This window comes from Chlorocebus sabaeus, chromosome X, assembly GCF_047675955.1.
Source record: "Chlorocebus sabaeus isolate Y175 chromosome X, mChlSab1.0.hap1, whole genome shotgun sequence".
NCBI lineage: Eukaryota > Metazoa > Chordata > Mammalia > Primates > Cercopithecidae > Chlorocebus > Chlorocebus sabaeus.
This window is the reverse complement of record NC_132933.1, coordinates 42,144,079-42,170,442: the sequence shown is the minus strand read 5'-3', so window position 1 is coordinate 42,170,442 and position 26,364 is coordinate 42,144,079. Positions and strand designations below refer to the sequence as shown.

Below are 26,364 nucleotides of genomic sequence, written 5' to 3'. Positions count from 1 at the left end.
GGGCCACACAAGGTAGAACACTGCTATGAAGCACTAAATAGATGTAGTCTGAGCTCTATAAAAGGCTTTGTGATGTAGGAGATTGGAAATACATTAGCATTTGTGAAGAACAATGTTTATGGAGCAATGGAAGGTGCTCTTTGTTCTACTTAATGCTCTTAAATGCACTGTGTTGTGTGCTGTCCCTTGTAAAGAAAGATGATGCCACTCGATCAAACACCATTAGCAGAGTTTGCACGTTAAGTTGTTTTTTCCAGCCACAGTAATGAGCTTGTTTTAAGCCACCTGCCCCCTTTCCTGTCCAGGCCTCTTGAATCCAATGGCACACACTGTGAAACAGCTGCTTAGATTTAATGTTGGAGTGAGTAGCTGAGAGTTATCTGGCCTTTCCAGGGATTAAGTCTTATAATTGTGGCCTCATTATCACTGGACTATAACCCACCAAGCTCCCTGGCCCCACACCCATAATGTGTTACAGCTCTCTTTAAAATTAGATGACCATGAATACTCTGAGAAAAGTCATGCCCTAGCTAAAGAACAGAAAATTCCCTGTTCTGATTTATAATCTTAGTAATTAAAGACTATACCATCTGGCCCCAGCTACATTCTGTGTACTTAGAGCAGTACTGAGATAACATGATTTTTACATAATTTTCTTTTTTAAATTTAGAGATGCATTTTTTAGAAGTAAATTACACAAAGGAAAACGCCAGAACTCTCTCTTTGGAAAAGTTATTACATGTGATGGTAACACCATTCCTGAGCCCCAAAGAACATATCTCTCAACAAAACAAGTAACTATATGGTAGTATCAAGCTATATACATACAAATATAGATATAGATATATAATCTGTATGTTTTTATGTCAGGTGCACAAATATAGTGAGACAATACCTAGATAGGAGCCTACAAGTAGTAACTTTTTAAATATTCAGCAAAAGATAAAGTCTATTTCTAAAAACAGCAGTGCATTTTCAGCCACATGACCAATCTTAATTGAGTCGGCAAACAGAACAACAACCTGTGTGTGGTTATACCAAAGAAATAAGACATACCATGTCGTGGGACAAACTAAATGGCTTGTGGACAAAGTGAGTAGAAAATTAAAGGCAAGATAAACATTTTGGGGAGGCGGCTTAGCATAACAGGTACAAACATGAGTTTTGAGAAGTACCACAATTGCCCTTAGCACTGAGGTAAAAATGCTAAAAATCTATGGCAAAACATGAAATGGTGATTAAGAGCATGGGCTGTGGAGACAAAGTAATGCATTTTTAAGCTCAGCTGCTGATTGTGCAACCTTAGGCAACCTACTTAACATTTCTTTGTTTCAATGTCCTCATTTGCAAAGTGAGGAGAATCTAATTTATCTCATAGAGTTGTACAGGGTGGGCATTAAGTGAGATCATTACAGAGTTGCAGAGAATATTGCTCAATAAGTGAAATAGCCATTTTACAGCAGCAGCAGCAATAGGAGTACATGTAAAAAATAACCATCCTATCTGGGGTTTAATCTCCTATCTGGGGTTTAATCCCTGCCTATGACCTCATTAGCACCAGATTTGTATTTGTAAAACCTTAATGGGAATTTTGCCTATCTTTCTGGCTCCCTGATTCTTATTCCTACCAGACCTTGGACTTCATTGAGCCTTTAGACCTCTTGCCCTTTTTGTTTTCTCCCAGTATATGAGCTTTTTCCTAGGCTCATTTCTTTGCCCTTCTTTTCCTCTAATCCATTTCCATGGTGAAATCAAAGTGACTTATCTAAATTATTAGTCCTACCATGTTGCTGCTTTTGCAACTATTCATGGTCATGGCTTGACATTGGCACTTGGTGGGAAACATCAAAACCTCGTCAAGATTCCTGATAATGAAACTGACATACTTTATGAGGAAAAGCGGTAACTGTGAATTGTTTGTTTCTTTCTGGACCCTTCAGGCTAGATGCCAGTGTTTCCATTTGAGTAGTAAGCGCTTGGTCATGTCAGGGAGAGACTGTTAATAAAGCATTTAATGTGATGCCAAGAACCCAGAAGTACTTATCACATTTTAATTGATGATGGGTCCCAATGGTTGAGAAATCTGTTGGTTTAGTATTCTTTAATCATAGTATAGTTAACTGAAAGATCTCTAACTTCAAGTTAGGAGACCTTTGTTACTTACTTGCTATGTTATCATGGGTCTATCCTTCCTGCTTTCTGGGCTTCAGAATTCTCATTTGTAATGAGAAAGTTAAACTGGATGTTCTCTATTTTCCTTTGAGTCCCGATAATGCATGATTACTTTGTGGTATCTGAGGGACTGAGATTTGGAATAAAAACAATACCTATCATAAAATCATGTTCTTCCTCAGGAATCTGGCTTTAATATAACTGGAGTGGAGTGTTAATAGGGATCAATGTAATTAAATGTTTAGCATAAAAATCAAATTGACAGTGTTGCCCATTTTAGCACACCAGACCCAATACACCAGAGAATTAGGAATTTTAACCCCTATCTTTGTTAGTTTGAGTTTTGGCATCCTTACATCCTATGGTGCTGCATGACACTGACTTTCTTTCTTTTTTTTTAATTAAAGTTCTAGGATACATGTGCAGAACGTGCAGGTTTGTTGCATAGGTACACACATGCCATGGTGGTTTGCTGCACCCATCAACCCGCCATCTACATTAGGTATTTGTCCTAATGCTATCACCCCTCAACAGGCCCTGGTGTGTGATGTTCCCCTCCCTGTGTCCATGTGTTCTCATTGTTCAACTCCCACTTATGAGTGAGAACATATGTTGTTTGGTTTTCTGTTCCTGTGTTAGTTTGCTAAGAATGATGGTTTCAAGCTTCATCCATGTCCCTGCAAAGGACATTAGCTCATCCTTTTTACGGCTACATAGTATTCCATGGTATATATGTGGCACATTTTCTTTATCCAGTCTATCATTGATGGGCCTTTGGGTTGGTTCCAACCCAATGTGAATAGTGCTGCAATAAACATACATGTGCACATGTCTTTATAGTAGAATGATTTATAACCCTTTGGGTATATGCCCAGCAATGGGATTGCTGGGTCAAATGACATTTCTGCTTCTAGACCCTTGAGGAATAGCCACACTGTCTTCCACAATGGTCGAACTAATTTACACTCCCACCAGTGGTGTAAAAGCATTCCTATTTCTCCACATCCCCTCCCGCATCTGTTGTTTCCTGACTTTTTAATGATCGCCATTCTAAATGGTGTGAGATGGTATCTCATTGTGATTTTGATTTGCGTTTCTCGACCAGTGACCATGAGCTTTTTTTCATATGTTTGTTGACCGCATAAATGTCTTCTTTTGAGAAGTGTCTGTTCATATCTTTTGCTCACTTTTTGATGGGATTGTTTGTTTTTTTTCTTGTAAATTTTGTTTAAGTTCCTTGTAGATTCTAGATATTAGCCCTTTGTCAGATGGGTAGATTGTAAAACCTTTCTTCCATTCTGTAGGTTGCCTGTTCACTCTGATGATAGTTTCTTTTGCTGTGCAGAAGCTCTTTAGTTTAATTAGATTCTGTTTGTCAATTTTGGCTTTCGCTTCCATTGCTTTTGGTGTTTTAATCATGAAGTCTTTGCCCATGTCTATCTGGTATTGCCTAGGTTTTCTTCTAGGGTTTTTATGGTTTTAGGTTTTATGTTTAAGTCTTTAATCCATCTTGACTTAATTTTTGTGTAAGGTGTAAGGAAGGGGTTCAGTTTCAGTTTTCTGCTTATGGCCAGCCAGTTTTCCCAACACTATTTATTAAATAGGGAATCATTTCCCCATTGCTTGTTTTTGTCAGGTTTGTCAAAGATCACATGGTTGTAGATGTGTGGCATTATTTTTGAGGCATCTGTTCTATTCCACTGGTCTATATATCTGTTTTGGTACCAGTACCATGTTGTTTTTGTTACTGTAGCCTTGTAGTATAGTTTGAAGTTAGGTAGCATGATGCTTCCAGCTTTGTTCTTTTCACTTAGGATTGTCCTGGCTATAGAAAATTTCAGGCCAATATCACTAATGAATATTGATGTGAAAATCCCCAATAAAATACTGGCAAACTGAATCCAGCAGCACATCAAAAAGCTTATCCACCACCATCAAGTCAGCTTCATCCCTGAGATGCAAGGCTGGTTCAACATACACAAATCAGTAAATGTAATCCATCCCATAAATGGAACCAGTGACAAAAACCTGATTATCTCAGTAGATGCAGAAAAGGCCTTCCATAAAATTCAACACTCCTTCATCCTAAAAACTCTCAATTAACTAGGTATTGATGGAACATATCTCAAAACATTAAGAGCTATTTATGACAAACCCACAGCCAATGTCATACTGAATGGGCAAAAGCTAGAAGTGTTCCCTTTGAAAACCGGCATAAGACAAGGTTGCCCTCTCTCACCACTCCTATTCAACATAGTGTTGGAAGTTCTGGCCAGGGCAATCAGGCGAGAAAAAGAAATAAAGGGTGTTCAAATGGGAAGAGAGGAAGTCAAATTGTCTCTGTTTGCAGATGACATGATTGTATATTTAGAAGACCCCATCATCTCAGCCCAAAATCTCCTTAAGCTGATAAGCAACTTCAGCAAAGTCTCATGATACAAAATCAGTGCACAAAAATCACAAGCATTCCTATACATCAATAATAGACAGAGAGCCAAATCATGAGTGAACTCCTATTTACAATTTTACAAAAAGAATAAAATACCTAGGAATGCAACTTATAAGGGATGTGAAGGACCTCTTCAAGGAGAACTACAAACCACTGCTTAAAGAAACAAGAGAGGACACAAACAAATGGAAAAACATTCAATGCTCATGGATAGGAAGAATCAATATTGTGAAAATGGCCATACAGCCCAAAGTGATTTATAGATTCAATGCTATCTCCATCAAGCTACCATTGACTTTCTTCACAGAATTAGAAAAAAACTACTTTATATTTCATATGGAACAAAAATGACACCAACTTTTAAAAATTAAAGTGAATTAAAGTTTTATTTTGTAAATATATGCGTGGAGATATTTTGATATACCCCAGGCTGTTGCAAAGATCATCTTTGGGAATCAGTGCAACATGGTTGGCATGAAGATTGTTTCTTTGGGAATATACACTACTGTGCTTCAGTTATTACAAGGAGAGTGCTTCCCAACTTCACCAAGATCCCTTCAATTATTTGTCTTTGTAAACCCCAGATTATAAATAATTTTGATGATTGAACTATATTTATTAATAGTTTATTTATTGTACTTTATTAAGCAAAAATGCATGTAACTGCTAATGAAAGCTTTTAATCATCATGTGATATCCAATGTAATTACAAGTTGATATAATTCTAGCTAAAAGGAAGTATATGTGATATTTGAATTAGCTGTTCTCAGGTAATTGTCATTTTTTTGTTATGAATTTTGAAACATCAAATATCTTAAAAACTCCCAGATACTTACAGAGCTTTCTTATGATTCACACACTAGCATTTGAGAACTTAATGAATATGTTAGGAAATAATCAACTAAATAATAATTATCATTATTGCTAATATTTATTGGGAAATCACTGTATGCCAGAACTATATACATTTGGTCCTCCTTTAATCCTAAATGACAAAGAGACTAAATTACTTACCCAGAGTCTGAGAACTAGGAACTAGTAGGACTTGAACCAGGGGAGGTTTGAATGAATGGGAGTGAGGACTACTGTTCTCAACCCAGCAGTGAGCAATAAGAGAGCTTTAACAGATGAATCTTGAAGGAAGTTGAGATCTCTTGAAGGAGAGATTCATATTTATACCTGTAGAATTTTAAATTGTTAGAATACGGAAAACTATCAGAACTGGGGTGCGGAAATATGTTGGGGGTGCTAAGACAGAGCTGGGGAAAAGGTGCTAAATTTTAATTTGCAGGTTAGTACCCGAATTTGTGCCTTCGAGTTGAAGGCTGTGCAAAGGCTAGAAGTTGCACAAACCAGTAACTTATTTGTCAGAGCAGGGAGTTCCAACCACCTAACAACATATTTGGTTTAGGGGGTTGGTAAGTGTGGTAGGAGAGTATATTACCATTTTATGACAAGAGAACCAGGGTACAGGGCAGGGAAATGCATATATATATATATATACACACACACACACACATTACATAATTGCACATGTGCAGTAAGTGGGGAGGGGAGGTGAGGAGAAAGACTCATTTTTAGTTAGCAGCTGGTGCTCTAGAGTTTTAGGATCTTTAACCTCTGTGGATTAGTAATTTATAGCAATTTTATACCCCTGGATGCCATAAATCCCAGGATATTGAGATTCCAGGGTTAGAATTCTAGCAATTTTAATACAATGAAATGCTGAGGGTGCTGGAGGAGGACAACAACAACAACAACAACAAAAAATATACCTAAGAATCTGAAAGGTAAAGCTTTCAAAATGTTAAACATGAATCCCCACTTGCACTCCAAGTCAATCACAATTTTAGCCCTTAAGACAGTGGAAATGGGCTTGGGGGTTAGGGAGACAGGAGTGTTGAATAACAGAAAGGCCACCTGGGCACGCATTTTGGGCCTCCCTCCCTAGCTTTAACTGGGGCAACTCCCAATTTATTTGTTTAATATATTGAGAGTTTTTTCATACAGTTTCATTTGATAAAGGCGTTCCAACTTCCAGAGAAAAGGGTAAAACCACTTCCCTAGGGGGAAAGAAAGGATGTGGAACCTGTAAAACGTGTTCCAATAGTTTACCTCAGCCTCCGTCCTTTTTGGAAATAGGGGCAGATGTTAGCAAGAATGCTTTGGCTGGGAGGTTGGGATGGGCCAACTAATAGTTCAGTGTATCAGTCATCCCCTACTGTGAAACCAATAGCAACAGTGGCAACAACAAATGATGATAATAGCAGTTACCATATAGGCATCAACTCTGATCTGGCACAGGGCTAAATGCTTACATAGATTGTGCCATGCAATTCTCTACAGCCCTGTGAAATAGGAACTATTATCCCATTTTGCAGATGCTCTCACTCTTTTGCATCTAAAGTAATTGTGCATGTGGCCTAAATACATGTGAATAAACCAGTCACTTTTATTTATTTATTTTTAAATTTTATTTTAGATTTAGGGAGTACATGTATAGGTATGTTACCTGGGTATATTGCATAATGCTGAGGTTTGAGGTACAAATTATCTCATCACCCAGAAGTGAGCATAGTACCCAACAGTTAGTTTTTCAACTCTTACCCTCCTCCCTCCCTCCTCACTCTAGTAGTCCCCAGTGTCTATTGTTGCCAGCTTTATGTTCATGAGTACCCAATGTTTAGCTCCAGCTTAGAAGTGAGAACATGTATTTGGTTTTCTATTCCTGCATTAGTTCACTTAGAATAATGGCCTCCAGCTCCATCTGTGTTACTACAAAGGACATGATCTTAGTCTTTTTATGGTTGCATAATATTCCATGGTGTACATGTACCACATTTTTCTTTATCCAATCCACCATGGATGGGCCCATAGGTTTATTCCATGTCTTTGCTATCGCGAATAGTGCTGCAATGAACATGCAAGTGCATGAATCTTTTTGATAAAGTGATTTTCTTTTGGTTATATACCCAGTAATAAGATTGTTGGGTCAAATGGTAGTTCCATTTTAAGTTCTTTGAGAACTCTCCAAACTGCTTTCCACAGCGGATGACCTAATTTACATTCCCTCCAGCAGTGTATAAGTGTTCTCTTTTCTTGGCAGCCTTGCCAACGTCTGTTGTTTATTGACTCTTTAATAATTGCCATTCTGACTGGTGAGAGATGGTGTCTCTTTGTGGTTTTGATTTGCATTTCTGTGATGATTATTGATGTGGAGCATTTTTTCATATGTTTGCTAGCTGTATGTCAAAAGGCATTTTTAAATCATATTTTGCAATTAGATTTAACTAGTTTCTCAGGACTTATTGCAGCTGAAATATACACCAAGTCGAGGTGATCTATTCCTTTGAACTCAAATAAGTTCAGAAGGACAAATCACACACCGGGCTCTGAAGTCAGGAATGTCTGTTTGCTTATTCCAGGAGCAAAGTGCTTTATTTAGATTTAAGTAGAAGAAATGTTTTCTTCTCTGAAAGGAAAGGTCGTATTGGCATTGCATGTTTGCTTTACAAGGTTTTTATTGATTTGTTTATTCAGCAAATATTTATTAGGCACTAACTGTGACCTCTGAGCCTAGAATCTCACACTTACAAAAGTGAGGAAATGATTTGTTTGATACAAGCCTCAAGCCTAAGAAATTTCTAGAATTACCAAATCCTGGTTTAGGTGGCACCTATTGATTAAGTGTGATTTTTCAGCCTAGTTCCAATCGATGTTTAGAAACCCAAGCAGATTGAGGAGGGTGGTAGAGTTGTAGATTATAAATCATAGAATTAAAGACCCTTAGGAAAAAAATAGCTCATTTCCTGTACTTTAAAAGTGAGAGAGTCAGACAGACATGGATTGTTAACTGTGTAACCTTGGGCAGGTAACCTCTTTGAGCCTCAGTTCATCATATGTAACATGGGAATAATAGCATCTGCCTTATAAAAATATGGTAAGGATTATATAAGATAAATTATCTAAAGTTCTTAGTGTAGTGTCTGACATATACAACATACTCAGTACATGTTTACTGTTATTGTGATACCTGTTTTCCATGTGATGGGACGGAAACTCAGTGAAAGGAAGTGACTAGCCCAAAGTCACATAGCTTGATGATGTTAGGACAAATATTAGAACTCAGATCTCTACTAATAGTCAGATATGCCTTATACTACATACCAAGTTTACTCCCTGAGAGCCAGGTCCACTTCCTGGACCTGTGAGAAATATTTGGGCTAATCCAAGGAGAAGGGAAAAGAATGACAAGGAAGTGCCTGACATAAGAAAATAATTCCTGGACTCAGAAAACGAAACAGCAAGGATGAAATAGAGAATAAGAGAGAAATAATTACAGAAAGTTTACAGAGCAATGTTGGAGCATTACAATGCGTAGTCAATCACAGGACTGATCTCTATTCTAACTCCTTTATTCACTAAAAGCAAAATTGACTTTTTATTTCTTTTTCTTGAGGATGGTGGTGGGAGGTGGTTTAGAATGCATTTGTGATTCATAGAAAGTTACTGTGAATGCAGCTTACTATACAATTTCTATTTGCAAAACAAGGGAACACCATAATCAAAGTTGGAATGGAACCAAGAGTACTGCTAAGATATAAAGAATGATACATTATTAATTTTTTGAGACATGAACTGGCTCCTTATTAATTTTTTTAAGACACCCAGGCTGGAGTGCAGTGGCACAATCACAGTTCACTGCAACCTCGAACTCCTGGGCTCAAGTGATCCTCCCATCTCAGCCTCCTGAAAAGCAGGGACTACAGGCATGTGCCACCACACCTGGCTAATTTTTAAATTTTTTCATAGAAACTGGATCTCAACATGGTGCCCAGGCTGGTCGCAAACTGCTGGGCTCAAGCAATCCTGCTGCCTCAGCCTCCCAAAGTTTTGGGGTTACAGGTGTAAGCCACTGCACCAGGCCCAGAAATGATAGATTTTAAAAGAATATTGGGCTGGAGTGACACTTCATAGAAGTTGTTGAGAAATTTAGTAAAAATAAGAAAACAATGGCTCAATAGTAAAGTCATGTTGCTATTGCTTCATGTAGCCATAGTACAGTACAGCACTGAGAGAGATTGATTCTTTAGATGAAGATAGTCTTAAAAATTGGAAATATATTAAAAGAACCACTCTGTTTCTATAGTAAAAGTGAAGGTTAATTTATACTTGCCTAAGCGAAAGATGGTATTTTCTTTCCTAAACTATTCTTCAGTTTAATCAGAGGCCTACAATATTGGTTATTACAAGATTCAAGAAATATTTAGGGGATTCCAGGAGTTTCCTAAAAGAAGCAAGGCCATTTTGCTCAATTTATTACTGCATAGTGCATGACACTCAGACTGGTGCCAGAAAGTCTGACTGGAGTTCCTACACTCCACCACAAGGGATACATTGTGATTGTTTCAGGTGTGTTTGCTGTATAAAAATATTGTTCCAATATTGTGCACTTCAAAATTTGTTAAGAGGGTAGATCTCCTGTGAAGTGTTTTTTTAATCACAATAATATTTTTTAAAAGGTTGTTCCTTTTCTTCATACTTTAATTTTGAGTTTGCTAATTTTCCTCCCCTCAAAATAATTACATTTTATTTCAAGTAAAATATATTGGTAACAGCTTGATTGCTTATTCTTTTGATAATTTTCACCTTCACAGGGCATCAGGTACTGTTTATACAGCACTAGACATTGCAACAGGACAAGAGGTAAGTGCTAACGTTCAATGCTGATTTTTATTTTCTTTTATTCATATTTATCACTTATCTTCTTTGATAGCAACTTTGCCTAAAAAAAAAATGGGTAGCACTGGGTTGAGATAGGTGTTTCCTTTTTTTTTTTTTTTTTAATTTATTTATTATTATTATACTTTAAGTTGTAGGGTACATGTGCACAACGTGCAGGTTTGTTACATATGTATACTTGTGCCATGTTGGTGTGCTGCACCCATCAACTCGTCATTTACATCAGGTATAACTCCCAATGCAATCCCTCCCCCCTCCCCCCTCCCCATGATAGGCCCCGGTGTGTGATGTCCCCCTTCCCGAGTCCAAGTGATCTCATTGTTCAGTTCCCACCTATGAGTGAGAACATGCGGTGTTTGGTTTTCTGTTCTTGTGATAGTTTGCTAAGAATGATGGTTTCCAGCTGCATCCATGTCCCTACAAAGGACACAAATTCATCCTTTTTTATGGCTGCATAGTATTCCATGGTGTATATGTGCCACATTTTCTTAATCCAATCTGTCACTGATGGACATTTGGGTTGATTCCAAGTCTTTGCTATTGTGAATAGTGCTGCAATAAACATACATGTGCATGTGTCTTTATAGCAGCATAATTTATAATCCTTTGGGTATATACCCAGTAATGGGATGGCTGGGTCATATGGTACATCTAGTTCTAGATCCTTGAGGAATCACCATACTGTTTTCCATAATGGTTGAACTAGTTTACAATCCCACCAACAGTGTAAAAGTGTTCCTATTTCTCCACATCCTCTCCAGCACCTGTTGTTTCCTGACTTTTGAATGATCGCCATTCTAACTGGTGTGAGATGGTATCTCATTGTGGTTTTGATTTGCATTTCTCTGATGGCCAGTGATGATGAGCATTTTTTCATGTGTCTGTTGGCTGTATGAATGTCTTCTTTTGAGAAATGTCTGTTCATATCCTTTGCCCACTTTTTGATGGTGTTGTTTGTTTTTTTCTTGTAAATTTGTTTGAGTTCTTTGTAGGTTCTGGATATTAGCCCTTTGTCAGATGAGTAGATTGCAAAAATTTTCTCCCATTCTGTAGGTTGCCTGTTCACTCTCATGGTAGTTTCTTTTGCTGTGCAGAAGCTCTTTAGTTTAATGAGATCCCATTTGTCAATTTTGGCTTTTGCTGCCATTGCTTTTGGTGTTTTAGACATGAAGTCTTTGCCCATGCCTATGTCCTGAATGGTACTACCTAGGTTTTCCTCTAGGATTTTTATGGTATTAGGTCTAACATTTAAGTCTCTAATCCATCTTGAATTAATTTTCGTATAAGGAGTAAGGAAAGGATCCAGTTTCAGCTTTCTACTTATGGCTAGCCAATTTTCCCAGCACCATTTATTAAATAGGGAATCCTTTCCCCATTTCTTGTTTCTCTCAGGTTTGTCAAAGATCAGATGGCTGTAGATGTGTGGTATTATTTCTGAGGACTCTGTTCTGTTCCATTGGTCTATATCTCTGTTTTGGTACCAGTACCATGCTGTTTTGGTTACTGTAGCCTTGTAGTATAGTTTGAAGTCAGGTAGCGTGATGCCTCCAGCTTTGTTCTTTTGACTTAGGATTGTCTTGGAGATGCGGGCTCTTTTTTGGTTCCATATGAACTTTAAAGCAGTTTTTTCCAATTCTGTGAAGAAGCTCATTGGTAGCTTGATGGGAATGGCATTGAATCTATAAATTACCTTGGGCAGTATGGCCATTTTCACGATATTGATTCTTCCTATCCATGAGCATGGTATGTTCTTCCATTTGTTTGTGTCCTCTTTGATTTCACTGAGCAGTGGTTTGTAGTTCTCCTTGAAGAGGTCCTTTACATCCCTTGGAAGTTGGATTCCTAGGTATTTTATTCTCTTTGAAGCAATTGTGAATGGAAGTTCATTCCTGATTTGGCTCTCTGTTTGTCTGTTACTGGTGTATAAGAATGCTTGTGATTTTTGCACATTAATTTTGTATCCTGAGACTTTGCTGAAGTTGCTTATCAGCTTAAGGAGATTTTGGGCTGAGACAATGGGGTTTTCTAAATATACAATCATGTCATCTGCAAACAGGGACAATTTGACTTCTTCTTTTCCTAACTGAATACCCTTGATTTCTTTCTCTCGCCTGATTGCCCTAGCCAGAACTTCCAACACTATGTTGAATAGGAGTGGTGAGAGAGGGCATCCCTGTCTTGTGCCAGTTTTCAAAGGGAATTTTTCCAGTTTTTGCCCATTCAGTATGATATTGGCTGTGGGTTTGTCATAAATAGCTCTTATTATTTTGAGGTACATTCCATCAATACCGAATTTATTGAGCATTTTTAGCATGAAGGGCTGTTGAATTTTGTCAAAAGCCTTTTCTGCATCTATTGAGATAATGATGTGGTTCTTGTCTTTGGTTCTGTTTATATGCTGGATTATGTTTATTGATTTGCGAATGTTGAACCAGCCTTGCATCCCAGGGATGAAGCCCACTTGATCATGGTGGATAAGCTTTTTGATGTGTTGCTGAATCCGGTTTGCCAGTATTTTATTGAGGATTTTTGCATCGATGTTCATCAGGGATATTGGCCTAAAATTCTCTTTTTTTGTTGTGTCTCTGCCAGGCTTTGGTATCAGGATGATGTTGGCCTCATAAAATGAGTTAGGGAGGATTCCTTCTTTTTCTATTGATTGGAATCGTTTCAGAAGGAATGGTACCAACTCCTCCTTGTACCTCTGGTAGAATTCAGCTGTGAATCCATCTGGTCCTGGACTTTTTTTGGTTGGTAGGCTATTAATTATTGCCTCAATTTCAGAGCCTGCTATTGGTCTATTCAGGGATTCAACTTCTTCCTGGTTTAATCTTGGAAGAGTGTAAGTGTCCAGGAAATTATCCATTTCTTCTAGATTTTCCAGTTTATTTGCGTAGAGGTGTTTATAGTATTCTCTGATGGTAGTTTGTATTTCTGTGGGGTCGGTGGTGATATCCCCTTTATCATTTTTAATCGCATCGATTTGATTCTTCTCTCTTTTCTTCTTTATTAGTCTTGCTAGTGGTCTGTCAATTTTGTTGATCTTTTTAAAAAACCAACTCCTGGATTCATTGATTTTTTTGGAGGGTTTTTTGTGTCTCTATCTCCTTCAGTTCTGCTCTGATCTTAGTTATTTCTTGCCTTCTGCTAGCTTTCGAATGTGTTTGCTCTTGCTTCTCTAGTTCTTTTAATTGCGATGTTAGAGTGTCAATTTTAGATCTTTCCTGCTTTCTCTTGTGGGCATTTATAGATAGGTGTTTCCTTCATTGGTGCCCAAAGCCTCTGAAGTGAGTGGTTTACCCATGATTAACCAAAAATAAAAGTGGGGGGCATGAGTTTGTGGCACAGGGAAAGAGCTTAGTAAATAAAGTATGTGTATGTTTCACTCTGTGTCCCCCAAAATATGAATATTCATGTTTATTATAATGATTGTAATTCATTCTTGTATTTTAATTGCCATTCAGGTGGCCATAAAGCAGATGAACCTTCAACAGCAACCCAAGAAGGAATTAATTATTAATGAAATTCTGGTCATGAGGGAAAATAAGAACCCTAATATTGTTAATTATTTAGATAGGTAAGTGTTTTGTCTCGTTATGTACTTGTATTCTTTGTGGGATGTCATTTTTTCTTGGCAAATTACTTTATTTGGGATTCGTTTATTTAACAGTCATTCTGCAAATATTTCTCAAATGCTACAATGTAGTAGAGTATTAGATCTATTGCTAAACTTGCACTCATTTAGCTTTGTCCACGTATCAGACACTTGAAGAAACATTTTATGGTCTTGGTTGTAAATACAAGAAGTTTGTATAATTTCATTTTGAGAATCACAGCTCTATTTTGGCAGAAAATAGACCATTGCATATAGGAAGGAGTAGTGGTGTTTTAAACATTACATCAAGTGTTTGTTTGGAGCCAGTACAATTTCTGGGAGTCTAAGTGAAGAAGGCTGACTACCATGGCCCGCTATAATGGCTTTAATGGGTGCTTTGTGATTAACTGACAGTGAGGTCTAGGGAATTCAGACTTTAATCTCAAACCTTTTTCCTAAACCAGGTAATTAATGTCTCTTTCATCAGTGGTATTAACAGTGTGTTGTAAATAGGTATTTAAAGGCAGCACTAACTCTTCACTTCTGGTTAACATCTGTCTCATTCAATTTCAAAAAGAGTTTGTTTAGTACCACTGTGCTGTGTTCTCTGAAGGTGATACAAAGAAACTAAATCTAGGTCTTCAACCTCAATACCTCAATAAGCTTAAAATGCTGTTTTCTGTTTTTTGGGCCAGGTAGACCAATGTTACAGAAGAAGGAAAACCTGGGAGAAAAGAGGGTCAAATTTTACAGTCTTTTTTTTTTTTTTTAAACAGAGTCTTGATCTGTCGCCCCGGCTGGAGTGCAGTGGCATGATCTCAGCTCACTGCAACCTCTGCCTCCTAGGTTCAAGCAATTCTCCTGCCTCAGCCTCCCAAGTAACTGGGATTACAGATGTGCGCCACCACACCCGGCTAATTTTTTGTATTTTAGTAGAGATGGGGTTTTGCCATGTTGGCCAGGCTGGTCTCAAACTCCTGGCCTCAGGTGACCGACCTACCTTGGTCTCCCAGAGTGCTGGGATTACAGGCGTGAGCCACTCCACCTGGCCACAAATTTTACAGTCTTGATCAGTGTCTTCTAAAGTGTAACTTAGGAACCACCTGCAACAGAGTAACCTAAAGTCATTCTGTGTTTGTAATTTTGCAAAAAATAAAAAATAAAAAAATAAAAAAATGCATCTACACTTATAAAAAATGCAGAATTCTAGGCTGCTTTCCATAAATAATAAGATGAGGACTGGACTGTGAAGTTTTATTTTTAACAGGTTTTCCAGGTGAATTTTATGGACACCACAGTTTGAACAATACTGAATAGAAAATCTTGCTTCACATTGATATGGGTCTTAGGGCAGAGTGGGAACATTGGGGTCACTCCATTTCCTATAATTCATCTTTCTTGATAAGCAAGGTTTCAGAGAGACCTGATTATACTGCTGAAGTGCCTTCAGATGGTGTCAGGTGATTTGAATAACCTCATGCTCTCTTTGCCTGAATTATAAGGCTCTGGTGACCCTTGGCTCCATATTTAATCACTTGAGGTATGCCCCTCAATACCTTCTGAAAGGTAACGGGCATGGCACAACTCAGAGTTGATTTCTATCAGAACTGAGGCCTGGGAATATCAGAGTCTCCAATTTTTTAGCGTCATAAGGCAAAGTCTTTTCTTTTCTTGTTATAGCTACTTGGTGGGTGATGAACTATGGGTAGTCATGGAATACTTGGCTGGTGGCTCTCTGACTGATGTGGTCACAGAGACCTGCATGGATGAAGGACAGATAGCAGCTGTCTGCAGAGAGGTAAGCAAATAGAGCATTTCCAGCTGAGAAGAACACCAAAATTGGCAGTTCTTCGTTTCTGATTATTCAGAATGTTTATGTCATTAAAGTAACAATAGTAGAACTTTTCCACTGAAAACAATTGGAGAGGCCAACTTCAATTTAAATTCTGTCCCAATAGCACTCCCCAGCATCACCCTCCTGAGCCCCTTGTTTATTTTAGCTGCCTTTTGTGAATCTTTTAGTTCCATTATGTCATTCGTGAGGTGCCATATCTAAACCCACATGCTGTAGTTTCGGTGAACATGGGAAACAGTGATATTGGCATAACACTTCTTTCTAATTTGGGGAAGTTTTTACATGATACTTGTTTTATCCTGCATGTGTAATATGAGCCATGTAAAATAAGTTATATTTTCATCATTTTTATAAGGCAATTTAAACGAGGTCTTCCCTCAGCCCAGAAAGCAGTTGCTTTCACAGTACAATCTGAACTTCCCTTACAGCCCCACAGTGGACCTGACAGTCTGTCTCTTTTCCAGTAAGCGTCATACCCCTAAGGGGTTTCAAACTAAATTAAAGATATATTATTACATTTATTATGTTGACTATTAAAACACACACACACTTTTTACTGGAGTCTCATCTTAGGCATTATAAGCTATCCCATTTATTTTGGTGAGGTTTTCTATCAACAAAAGTAGGAACTCTGACTCACTGAAACTTGAAAACCAATGATAGAAAAACAAAACTAAGTGATATCAGCTAATCTTTGTTTTTTTTGTTTGTTTGTTTTGTTTTGTTTTTGTAAGTTGTTCACTTAAATTTCTTCCTTCCTTGCTCTCCTCTCATTATCATTTCCCCACCCCACATATCCACCAAACATATATGTTTTCTATTCATGCCATAAATCGAACTTACTACCCTGAGCCTGTGGTTTCCTTCTTCCAGCATTACACTGCAAAGGCATTTCCAAACAAGTGCCTATTACTTCACAGCCTCGGAGTGGTTCCCAAACCTGGATACCCATTAGAAATAGTTTGGGGCACTTGTTTTAAATGTAGATTCCTGGGTTTCACTCCAGAACTTCTGAATCAAATCATACCATGTACAATGAAGCTTACCACAGCTGTAGAAGACCAAGCTGAATCCTCCAAATAACTGGGCCAAAGTATATTAATTGGTTAGTTTGCCTGTATTAAGGATTGGTGCTATTTATCACATTATCATTCTTCATGTCCTAGTCTGATGTGTCAGCCATCATACTTAGCATGTATAATGCTAAGTGGCATCATTGATGTAAATGGTAATGTGACTTTAAAGTGGTGTTATTGAAGCATTCAGTAATCGATTTCACTTGACAAAATAAAGTTATATCCCTGCCCAAAACTTATCTAGAAATAAAACTTAGTATTAAAAAATTATTTGTGATATAATTAGAACTTTTTTTTCTGATTTAATAGTGCCTGCAAGCTTTGGATTTCTTGCACTCAAACCAGGTGATCCATAGAGATATAAAGAGTGACAATATTCTTCTCGGGATGGATGGCTCTGTTAAATTGAGTAGGTATTTTGGTTCAGGTGGTGTTAGAGTATCAGGGAATTTCTGTTCTTTTATTGTATGTCTTAAGAAGATAATGGTTACTGAAAGTGATTTATTTGAAAGAAGTTACAGCCCAATTTGAAGTAAAGAATTTTTCTAACACTGTTCCTGATTATTGTGACCACATTTTTTGGATTTAATATTTCAGAATTTCTAGTGACTTGTGGAATGAATAAATGACAACTACCTAATTAGGAAACTGAAAAATTCTGTAAGTTTGAGAAAACAGTGATGAGGAGGAATTAGATTGAAGTCTAGTAAAAATGACATCACATTAGTCAATTATTTCAGACCTTCTTAAAATCAGGACCAGCTGAGACATCAGTTAACAAAAAGGTATGAGCTAGGCAGTTGTGGAAACTCAGTGTGTAACAAAGGAAGATACAGCCATATCTGAAAGTGATATATTGTGAAAAGGAAAATAATTTGGGCTTATTTTAACTGGCTTTTCTTCTCTGCAGCTGACTTTGGGTTCTGTGCCCAGATCACTCCTGAGCAAAGTAAACGAAGCACTATGGTGGGAACCCCATATTGGATGGCACCTGAGGTGGTGACTCGAAAAGCTTATGGTCCGAAAGTTGATATCTGGTCTCTGGGAATTATGGCAATTGAAATGGTGGAAGGTGAACCCCCTTACCTTAATGAAAATCCACTCAGGGTAAGTCAGAAGAGAAGTCAGGTACTTTATTCCCAGCAAAGGGGAAAGGCCAAATATCATTTCTAGCTTCCACCAAAAGTGACCAGAATGGGCTCTTTTCTGAGACCAGTAACATAGAAGCACCAAGTTATAATTTTCAAATTTACTGTAAGCTTTTTAAAGTTTATCTTACAATGTCTCAACAGTTTTCCTTTTCTCTTTCTCTCTTCTTCTTTTTTTTTTTTTTGAGAAAGAGCAACTACCCTTTTTTTTTCTCTTTTTCTCACTTAATTCTTTTTTCCTTCCAACTTTTATTTTAGGTTTGCAGGGGGTACATATGCAGGTTTATTACAAGGGTAAATTCCATGCTGTTAGGGTTGGTGTACAGATTATTTCATCTCCCAGGTAATGAATGGAGTAGAGTTTTTAGATCCTCAGACTCCTCCCACCCTCCACTCTCAAGTAGGCCCCAGTGTCAATTTTTCGCTTCTTTGAGTCTGTGTGTACTCAATGTTTAGCTCCCACTTATGACTGAACATGTAACATTTGGTTTTCTGTTTCTACATTAATTTGCTTAGAATAATGGCCTCCAGCTGCATCCATGTTGCTGTAAAGGACATGATTTCATTCTTTTTTATGACTACATAGTATTCTATGGTATATATGTTCCACATTTCCATTATCCAATCCACTGTTGATGGACATCTAAATTAACTCCATGTCTTTGCTACTGTGAATAGTGCTGCAATGAACATACATGTGTGTATGTCTTTATTGTAGGACAATTTATACTCCTTTGATTATATACCCGGTAATGGGATTGCTGAGTTGAATGATTTATATTCCTTTGGGTATATACCCAGTAATGGGATTGCTGAGTTGAATGATAGTTTTAAATTCTTTGAGAAGTCTCCAAACTGCTTTTTATAGTGGCTGAACTAATTTACATTCCCTCCAGCAGTGTATAAGCATTCCTTTTTCTCCTGAAACTCGCCAGCATCTGTTATGTTTTGACTTTTTTTTTTTTTTTATTTTTATTTTTATTTTTATTTTTATTTTTTTTGAGACAGAGTCTGCTGTGTTGCCTAGGCTGGAGTGCAATGGCCTGATCATGATCTTGGCTCACTGCAACCTCCGCCTGCTAGGTTCAAGTTATTAGTGTCTCAGCCTCCCAAGTAGATGGGATTACAGGCATGCACCACCATGCCTGGTTAATTTTTTATATTTTTGGTAAAGACAAGCTTCACTATGTTGGCCAGGCTGGCCTCAAACTCCTGGCCTCAACTGATCCACTTGCCTCGGCCTCCCAAAGTGCTGGGATTACAGGCATGAGCCACTGTGCCTAGCCCCTTCTTGACTTTTTAATAATAACCATTCTGACTGGTGTAAGATGGTATTCATTGTGATTTTGATTTGAATTACTCTAATGATTAGTGATGTGGAGCATTTTTTCATATGCTTGTTGGGCATATGTATATCTTCTTTTGAGAAGTGTCTGTTCATGTCCTTTGTCCATTTTTTAACGGGGTTGTTTGATTTTTGCTTATTAAGTTCCTTATAGAAGCTGGATATTAGACCTTCATCAGATGCATAGTTTGCAAATATTTTCTCCATTTCTGTAGGTTGTCTGTTTACATGATTGATAGTTTCTTTTGCTGTGCAGAAGCTCTTCACTTAAATGAAGTTCCATGTGTCAATTTTTATTTTTGTTGAAATTGCTTATGGAGTCTTTATCATGAAATCTTTGCCAGGGCCCATGTCCAGAATGGTATTTTCTAGATTTTCTTTTAGGGTTTTTATAGCTTTAGGTTTTGCATTTAAGTATTTAATCCATCTTCAGTTGATTTTTGCATATGATGAAAGGAAAGGATCCAATTTCAATCTTCTGCTTATGGCTAGCCAGTTATCCCAGCACCGTTTATTGAATAGGTAGTCCTTTCCCTATTGTTTATTATTGTTGACTTTGTCAAAAATCAGGTGGTTGTGGGTGTGCGACTTTGTTTCTGGGTTGTCTCATCTGTCCTATTCATCTATGTGTCTATTTTTGTACCAGTACCATGCTGTTTTGGTTACTGTAGGCTTGTAGTGTAGTTTAAAGTCAGGTAATGTGATGCCTCCATCTTTGTTGTTTTTGCTTGGGATTGCTTTGGCTATTGGGGCTTTTTTGGTTCCACATGAATTTTAGAATAGTTTATTCTAATTCTGTGAAAAATGTTGTCGGTATTTTGATATGAACAGTATTGATTCTGTACATTACTTTGGGCAGTATGGCCATGTTAAAAATATTGATTCTTCCTATCCAAGAACATGGAAAGTTTTTCCATTTGTTTTTGTCATCTCTGGTTTCTTTCATCAGTGTTTTGTAATTTTTGTTGTAGAGATCTTTCACCTTCCTGGTTAGCTGTATTCCTAGGTATTTTATTTTTTAGGGCTGTTGTGAATGGGATTGTGCTATTGATTTAGCTCTTAGTTGGATGTTGTTGGTGTATAGAAATGCTATTAAGTTTTTTAGCATTGATTTTGTATCCTGAAACTTTGCTGAAGTTGTTTATTAGATTTAGAAGCCTTTGGGCAGAGACTATGGGTTTTCTAGGTATAGAATCATTTCATCTGGGAAGAGAGATAGTTTAATTTCTTCTCTTCCTGTTTGGATGCCTTTTATTTCTTTCTCTTGCCTGATTATTCTGGCTAAGACTTTTAACATTTTTCTAACATGCTTTGATTGTATTTTTAATGACAAGGGTCTTTAAGATTCCTTAGTATAGCTTTCTAATGTAAAATATATGTAGCTTTTTTTTAAGTTAGATGTGGGCAGAAAGTACTTTTATTACATGACATGGTTAAATGATCAATCTAAAAAACACTTGCTTTATAATTACTTTAACAAAGTAAATAAATGCATTTCCAGAACAGCTGTAATTTTTAAATTGGATTTTCCTTCATTATCAGTAATGATTTATTGATTAACAACAGCTTAGTGGGTATTGAATGGAACACAGAGATAGACATAGTGCTAACCTGGTGAAATCACAAACTTAATTAGATTGTCAAGTAGAAAATGATAGGAAACAGTTTGCATTTGCTAACTCACTTTGCTACCACAAAATCAGAGATTTGATCTTCACGTGATTTTGTTATCCCTGCAAAGAGAAAAACTTCATTTCACAACCTAACCCTATCATCTTATTTTGGAGATGTGTTATTGATCATGTGGAGAAAAGGAAAGAGGTATGAAAGAAATGCTTACTCAGTGCAGAAGTGAGCCATAGGTATTTTGTTGTGTATAGCCCAGCAGTGAGCTATTAACAGAAGTTGTGTTTTGTATATATAACAGGCATCACATTGTTTAAAAAAGAAAATATGCACGGATTCAAATTCTACTCTAAAATTCATGCGCAGTGCTAGTATCATAGGCATCTTGTATATTGCCTGTATCATTACCACTAGGAGTCTAAAATTGAATTGTATCTGTGGTATGCAAAAAGAAAAAAAAACATTGTTCTTAGTAAATGGTTAAGAGTTTTCATATAAAGCTTGTAAAATCCATATGCAAACCAAATATATGTGGCTTTCTATGCATGTAAAGAGACCTATAAACTAACTGTCTAGTTGTTTTTGCAGTTAAACATTTTGTAGTTGGGAGCAGCGTTCCCTATGTATGGAGAGGAGGACAGCTTCCTCCTGGCTGTCTCCTAACTCCTCTCTGATACTTGGCCTCTTGTTTTGTTCCCTGTGCTGATTAGAAAACAACAGATAGGAGGGAATACCCTAATGAATGCTATAGGCTATTTCTCTGATCTCATGAAACAATCTGGAAATGAGATGTGCACATTGATTAGCTGCCTTCAGGGCTGAGTGGAAAAGAAGGAGCATTTTCCCACCATTTGTGGGATAGCCCTCCATGGGTTTAATCAAGTCCACCCCTGACCTATGTTCCAGCACATCAGGATAATTACATGGGCGTTTCCTTATTGTTTAACCACCTTTGCCCATTAAGAAATCGCAGTGAAAGAACACATCAGACGTCTTGTTTCTATGGATTTCCTCCCCTAAGTCTTTGGAGTTTGGAGGCACTAAATGGATTATGGCTATTTTGCTTTCTGCCTTCTAATGAGTAATTTACAACCTGCAAATTTTAAGGATTAAACAAATGGCTCTGTAAAACAACTAGTCTCGGTAATGGATTTATTACCTTCTTCAGTTCCCCAATTACAATTGATCTCTCTTTAGCTAGGCTGCTAATTATTAGAAAAAAGGAAACAGGTTTTGATCTTTATAGGCATCTTCTAGCCTGGGATTAGAACTCATAATTAACAGCTTGTATCTTAGATTCCACCGCTTGATATCTAAACAAGTACTTGCAGATTAACAAACCACAAGGTTCAGGAAGCCTACATTAAGTCTGCAACAAAAAGACCTGTCAGAAAGACCACCCTGTTGAATTCCACTGATAAGGATTTACTCTAAGTTTGCTCATTACTCTCTGTATGTGTGATCAACCTTCAATTAATCAATCAACAAGCCCATATAGAGCTAGCCCTATTCTAATTTTGTCTCTTCTAGGCATCAGGAGTACTTTTTTTGGTTTCGATTTCAAATATGTTTTCCTAATGTTCTCTTGAAGGAAACACAATGTCTCAGGCTGTATGCTCTTATTTGGAATCTTTAAAATGTAGTCGCTGAAACCGTGGGGAGATTGGAGAGAAAAAAGATCTAACATGAGCCTACACGGAGCAGCGTTTTCTTGGATCCTGGTGCCCAGGCCATATGTGAGAAAATAGAAAATAATCAAGAGCTTTAAGAGGAGTATAAAAGAGTGCCAGATTAGTCCTTTCTTTAATATCCTTCCAACACTACAACCATCCACTAATGTGTGCTTTGAGGTGGAAAGAGGTAGAAGGAAGGAAGTGGAAGAAAGACAGAGTAGTAGAGTACAGGGTAGCATGTTGATGTGAAAAATTTTGGTCTTGTAGTCAGGCAGATCTGGGTGTGTCCTGGCTCTATAACCTGCAAGCTCTGTGACTGTCTGCAAGTTACTTAAAACCTTTCTAAGCCTGCTTCCTATCTGTAAAATGAGAACTATATCTATCTTACAGCGTTAGTATGGAAACTGAATGAATAACACCTAGCACAGTGTCCAGTTCATTGTAAGAAATATATATATATATATGAAAATGTATATATGGATAGTAAAGTAGTATGATAGGAAAAACAGAGAAAGGATGTTTAGAGGTTTTTTTTTTTTTTTTTTTTTTTTTTTTTTTTTTTTTTTGCCTACTCATGAAGGGAGGTTGGATTCAGCACTCTCCTAAGAATATATCCTTCATGAGAGTGGCACACCCATCTATTCAAGGAATGGAGGGTTTTGCACAGTTCAGTACAATCACCATGAACAGGTAACACTGAACAGAAGAAATTCAAGGTGAAATCTGGGGCTATACATTTCAAGGTCATTTATGTTTCACTGTGGGTTTTTCTGTCTCTGTTGTATCAGTTCCAGTTGAGCAGAACCTTCATGAATATTGCCTATTAACATATTGTCGATGCAAGGAATTAACTACTTTTCCCTTTAGTTAGAAAGCAGCTGAGATTTTTAAATGTAAATTTTGCTATACTAATTGACATAATTTGTTCATAAAATTCCTTTTAAAGGTCAGAGAGTCATTAATTGTACTGATGTTATGAGGCTGGTATCCTTCCAGAGAGAGAGGACACAAGCTTCTTACTGTCCCCCACTGCCTGAAGTCTTTGTACTCAACATAATTGGCCTTGGACATGTTGTTCTGTGACCTATAGACAGTTTTAGTGCAGCCTCCAATAATTAAGTACCTTGTTCCTTCTCTTTGCCAAAGTGACTGGGGTTACAAATCTAACTTTCCCTGTGGATATACAAATCAAATGTTACTGTTCTGCTGATATCATCAGCTTTTTTGTTAATTGAAGACTTTAAAAAACTGTTACTATAATAATCTGATTCTAAGTAAGGAGACACAATCATTTTTGTCAAACAAAACTTTGGTCTGTTTTCTCAGCACCCAGAGTGTACCCTTTTATTAACTTTGCTTTTACACATAATGGGGCTATTCTTATCAACAGGTTTTGATGGAATTTGTTATTTGTGATATGTAAAAAAATGACATCCACTTGAAGTCCCTACTAGACACTTTGAAACACCTTTTATGGTAATGTTCCAAATCTTTATCCAAGTTAAAATAAATTGTAAGTGTTCTCTTTCTACCCCTTACTTTAAACATCTGTGAAGCTGTATCAAAGATTGGATCGTTGGAAGACAGTTATTGGTATTACTGCTAAAAACAATATGTAGTATAGTATGTGAACCACAGATGCTGTATCAGTGGATCTCCTTGGTTACACATTGGAGTCATCTGTGGAGATTTAAGAATCAGTGATTCTAGGACCCCATCCTCAGGGAAAAATGGCAGTCAGGAAAAGGTCAAATATCAATGTGGCAAGCCCTTTATAGAACACTGTCAAACCTGGACAAAAATTCATCATCACCCCTCTTTGAACATGGTTGTCCAACCAAAAAATAACACTATCATTCTACTCACATTTATCCATTTTGTCTAAACATTTATGAGTAATACTATAAAAGCCTAATTGAAATCCTGATGTGCTTTATGTCATTCTCTGATTTACCAGTCCAGTAACACTATCCAAAAAGAGATGACATTAGTTCAGCGTATGCCTCCATGATATGCTATTTTCTTTTGCAATTTTGCTTCTTCTGAAAATGGAGTTCATCATTAAAATGGTCTAGCTGCTGACTGAGTAGCTAGCATATATTGGTGCATAATAAACCCAACAGTCTGACTACTCATGATTAGGAGTGCATTACCAATATGGCAAGAGAGAAAGGAGGACAGAAATCTAAATTCAGACCTCTTATCTACACTAGTAGGCTTCCCACTTCCTTTTCCTGCACTTAAAGCACTACAGAAATGTTAGTTGTTCTTATTTCTACTTGTAGGAACAAGGAAATTATAGTTGGCTTGTATGGCTAGAGAAGAGAGTTAAGCAGAATAAGAGAATCTCTAGTAATTGAAAAGCAACTAAAGGCTAAACTGTTTCTAGATCCCTCCAAGCACTGGGACTTTGCTGTAGATTGGAATGTCTGGGTTTGATGGCGCGTGCTCATTTGGAATTAAAGTCAGACATAAACTTCCTGAGTGCCAGAGAAGCAAGCATACTTTGCTAGCACTCAGTCAATATTGTTTTGAATGTATTTCAGGAAGAGCTGGGAGCATTCCCTTCATTTTCCATAAGCCATGATGGAACAACAAGGTTTATTGATGGTTTGTTGACACTCCTCCTATTTTGAGTGCAAACCTATGCCTAAAAGGAGGGGGAAGTTGGGATCACTACAACTAAAATAATTACAGAAGAATAACAGGGTTTCTTTTTAATCAGAAAAAAAATATTGCCTGTCAAAAGATAGACAGCTCTTAAGAATCATTGGTTGTCAGGAATTCAGTGTAGGAAAATGGGACTTAGCCATAGGAAAGCTGCAAGTCTCATTTAGAATGTAATTCAGAAGCAGACAGCTCAAACTGGTGAATTATGACCCAGAAAACAGCCAAAGGAGAAACTGATTCCATAGCAAACTAAAATCCACCAAGAGAAAATTAGAGAAAGAAAGTTTATGCTACTATTATGTTATAATTTCTCAGAATCCTTATAGCATGGCTTGGGAGTAAAACAAGGATGCATATGCTGACTGCCCTAATAGGTACCATACATATAACTAAGTAGCTAAGTCCCTCCAGATCAAAGTTAATTCTAAAGAGACAAATCATGGAGTGTGATGATAGGCATTTGCACACTGAAATGCCCATGCACATGTTTTATCCTATGGCTTTTGAAATCTGTGTTTTTGCCAATGAGGAATTACTTTACCAAGAAAGTTGGAGTTTTCTTAATAATTAAGATAATTTCTGACCTTTATTGTCATTTTGATTGATACCTTTTCCAACCAGGTTGCAACATCATTGTAGAAAACCCTTTGCATTCTAATAAAACAGTAAGTACTCTGAGGTGTCTTAGATAAGACGTTCTGCAGAAAAGTTAAATCAATTAAGGCAGCGTAAGCATTGTAGCTGGAAGAGCCAGAGTTCTAACATTATCCCAATAATCAAACTGACTTTTCTGTTGTAGCTTTTTTCTTTCTTTTCTTTTGCTTTGTTTTTCTTTTTTTCTTTCCTTTGCTTTGTTTTTTTTGTAAAGAATTACCCTCATGCTCAGATGGCAAAGTTCATCAGCACTTGTTTTTTTGTTTTGTTTTTTTTAATCTAGGAGGGGCCAATGACTGTGAGAGATCTAGACAAGGAACTTTCTAGTGCCTCTACCAACTGTTTACATTATGCGAGTT

At 37.2% G+C, this 26,364-nt stretch overlaps 1 protein-coding gene across 7 annotated transcripts in view; it reads left to right on the top strand.

The window, feature by feature from the left end:
- Positions 1-26,364, top strand: part of PAK3 (p21 (RAC1) activated kinase 3) — a 294,267-nt gene that overhangs the window by 245,274 nt on the left and 22,629 nt on the right. For all 7 annotated transcript variants that reach the window (XM_073013449.1, XM_073013446.1, XM_073013448.1 and 4 more), the window contains 5 exons: positions 10,279-10,327; positions 13,828-13,940; positions 15,639-15,756; positions 17,199-17,298; positions 17,800-17,996. In XM_073013449.1, the coding sequence (XP_072869550.1) occupies positions 10,279-10,327; positions 13,828-13,940; positions 15,639-15,756; positions 17,199-17,298; positions 17,800-17,996 (577 nt within the window). The remainder of the gene's footprint in view (positions 1-10,278; positions 10,328-13,827; positions 13,941-15,638; positions 15,757-17,198; positions 17,299-17,799; positions 17,997-26,364) is intronic.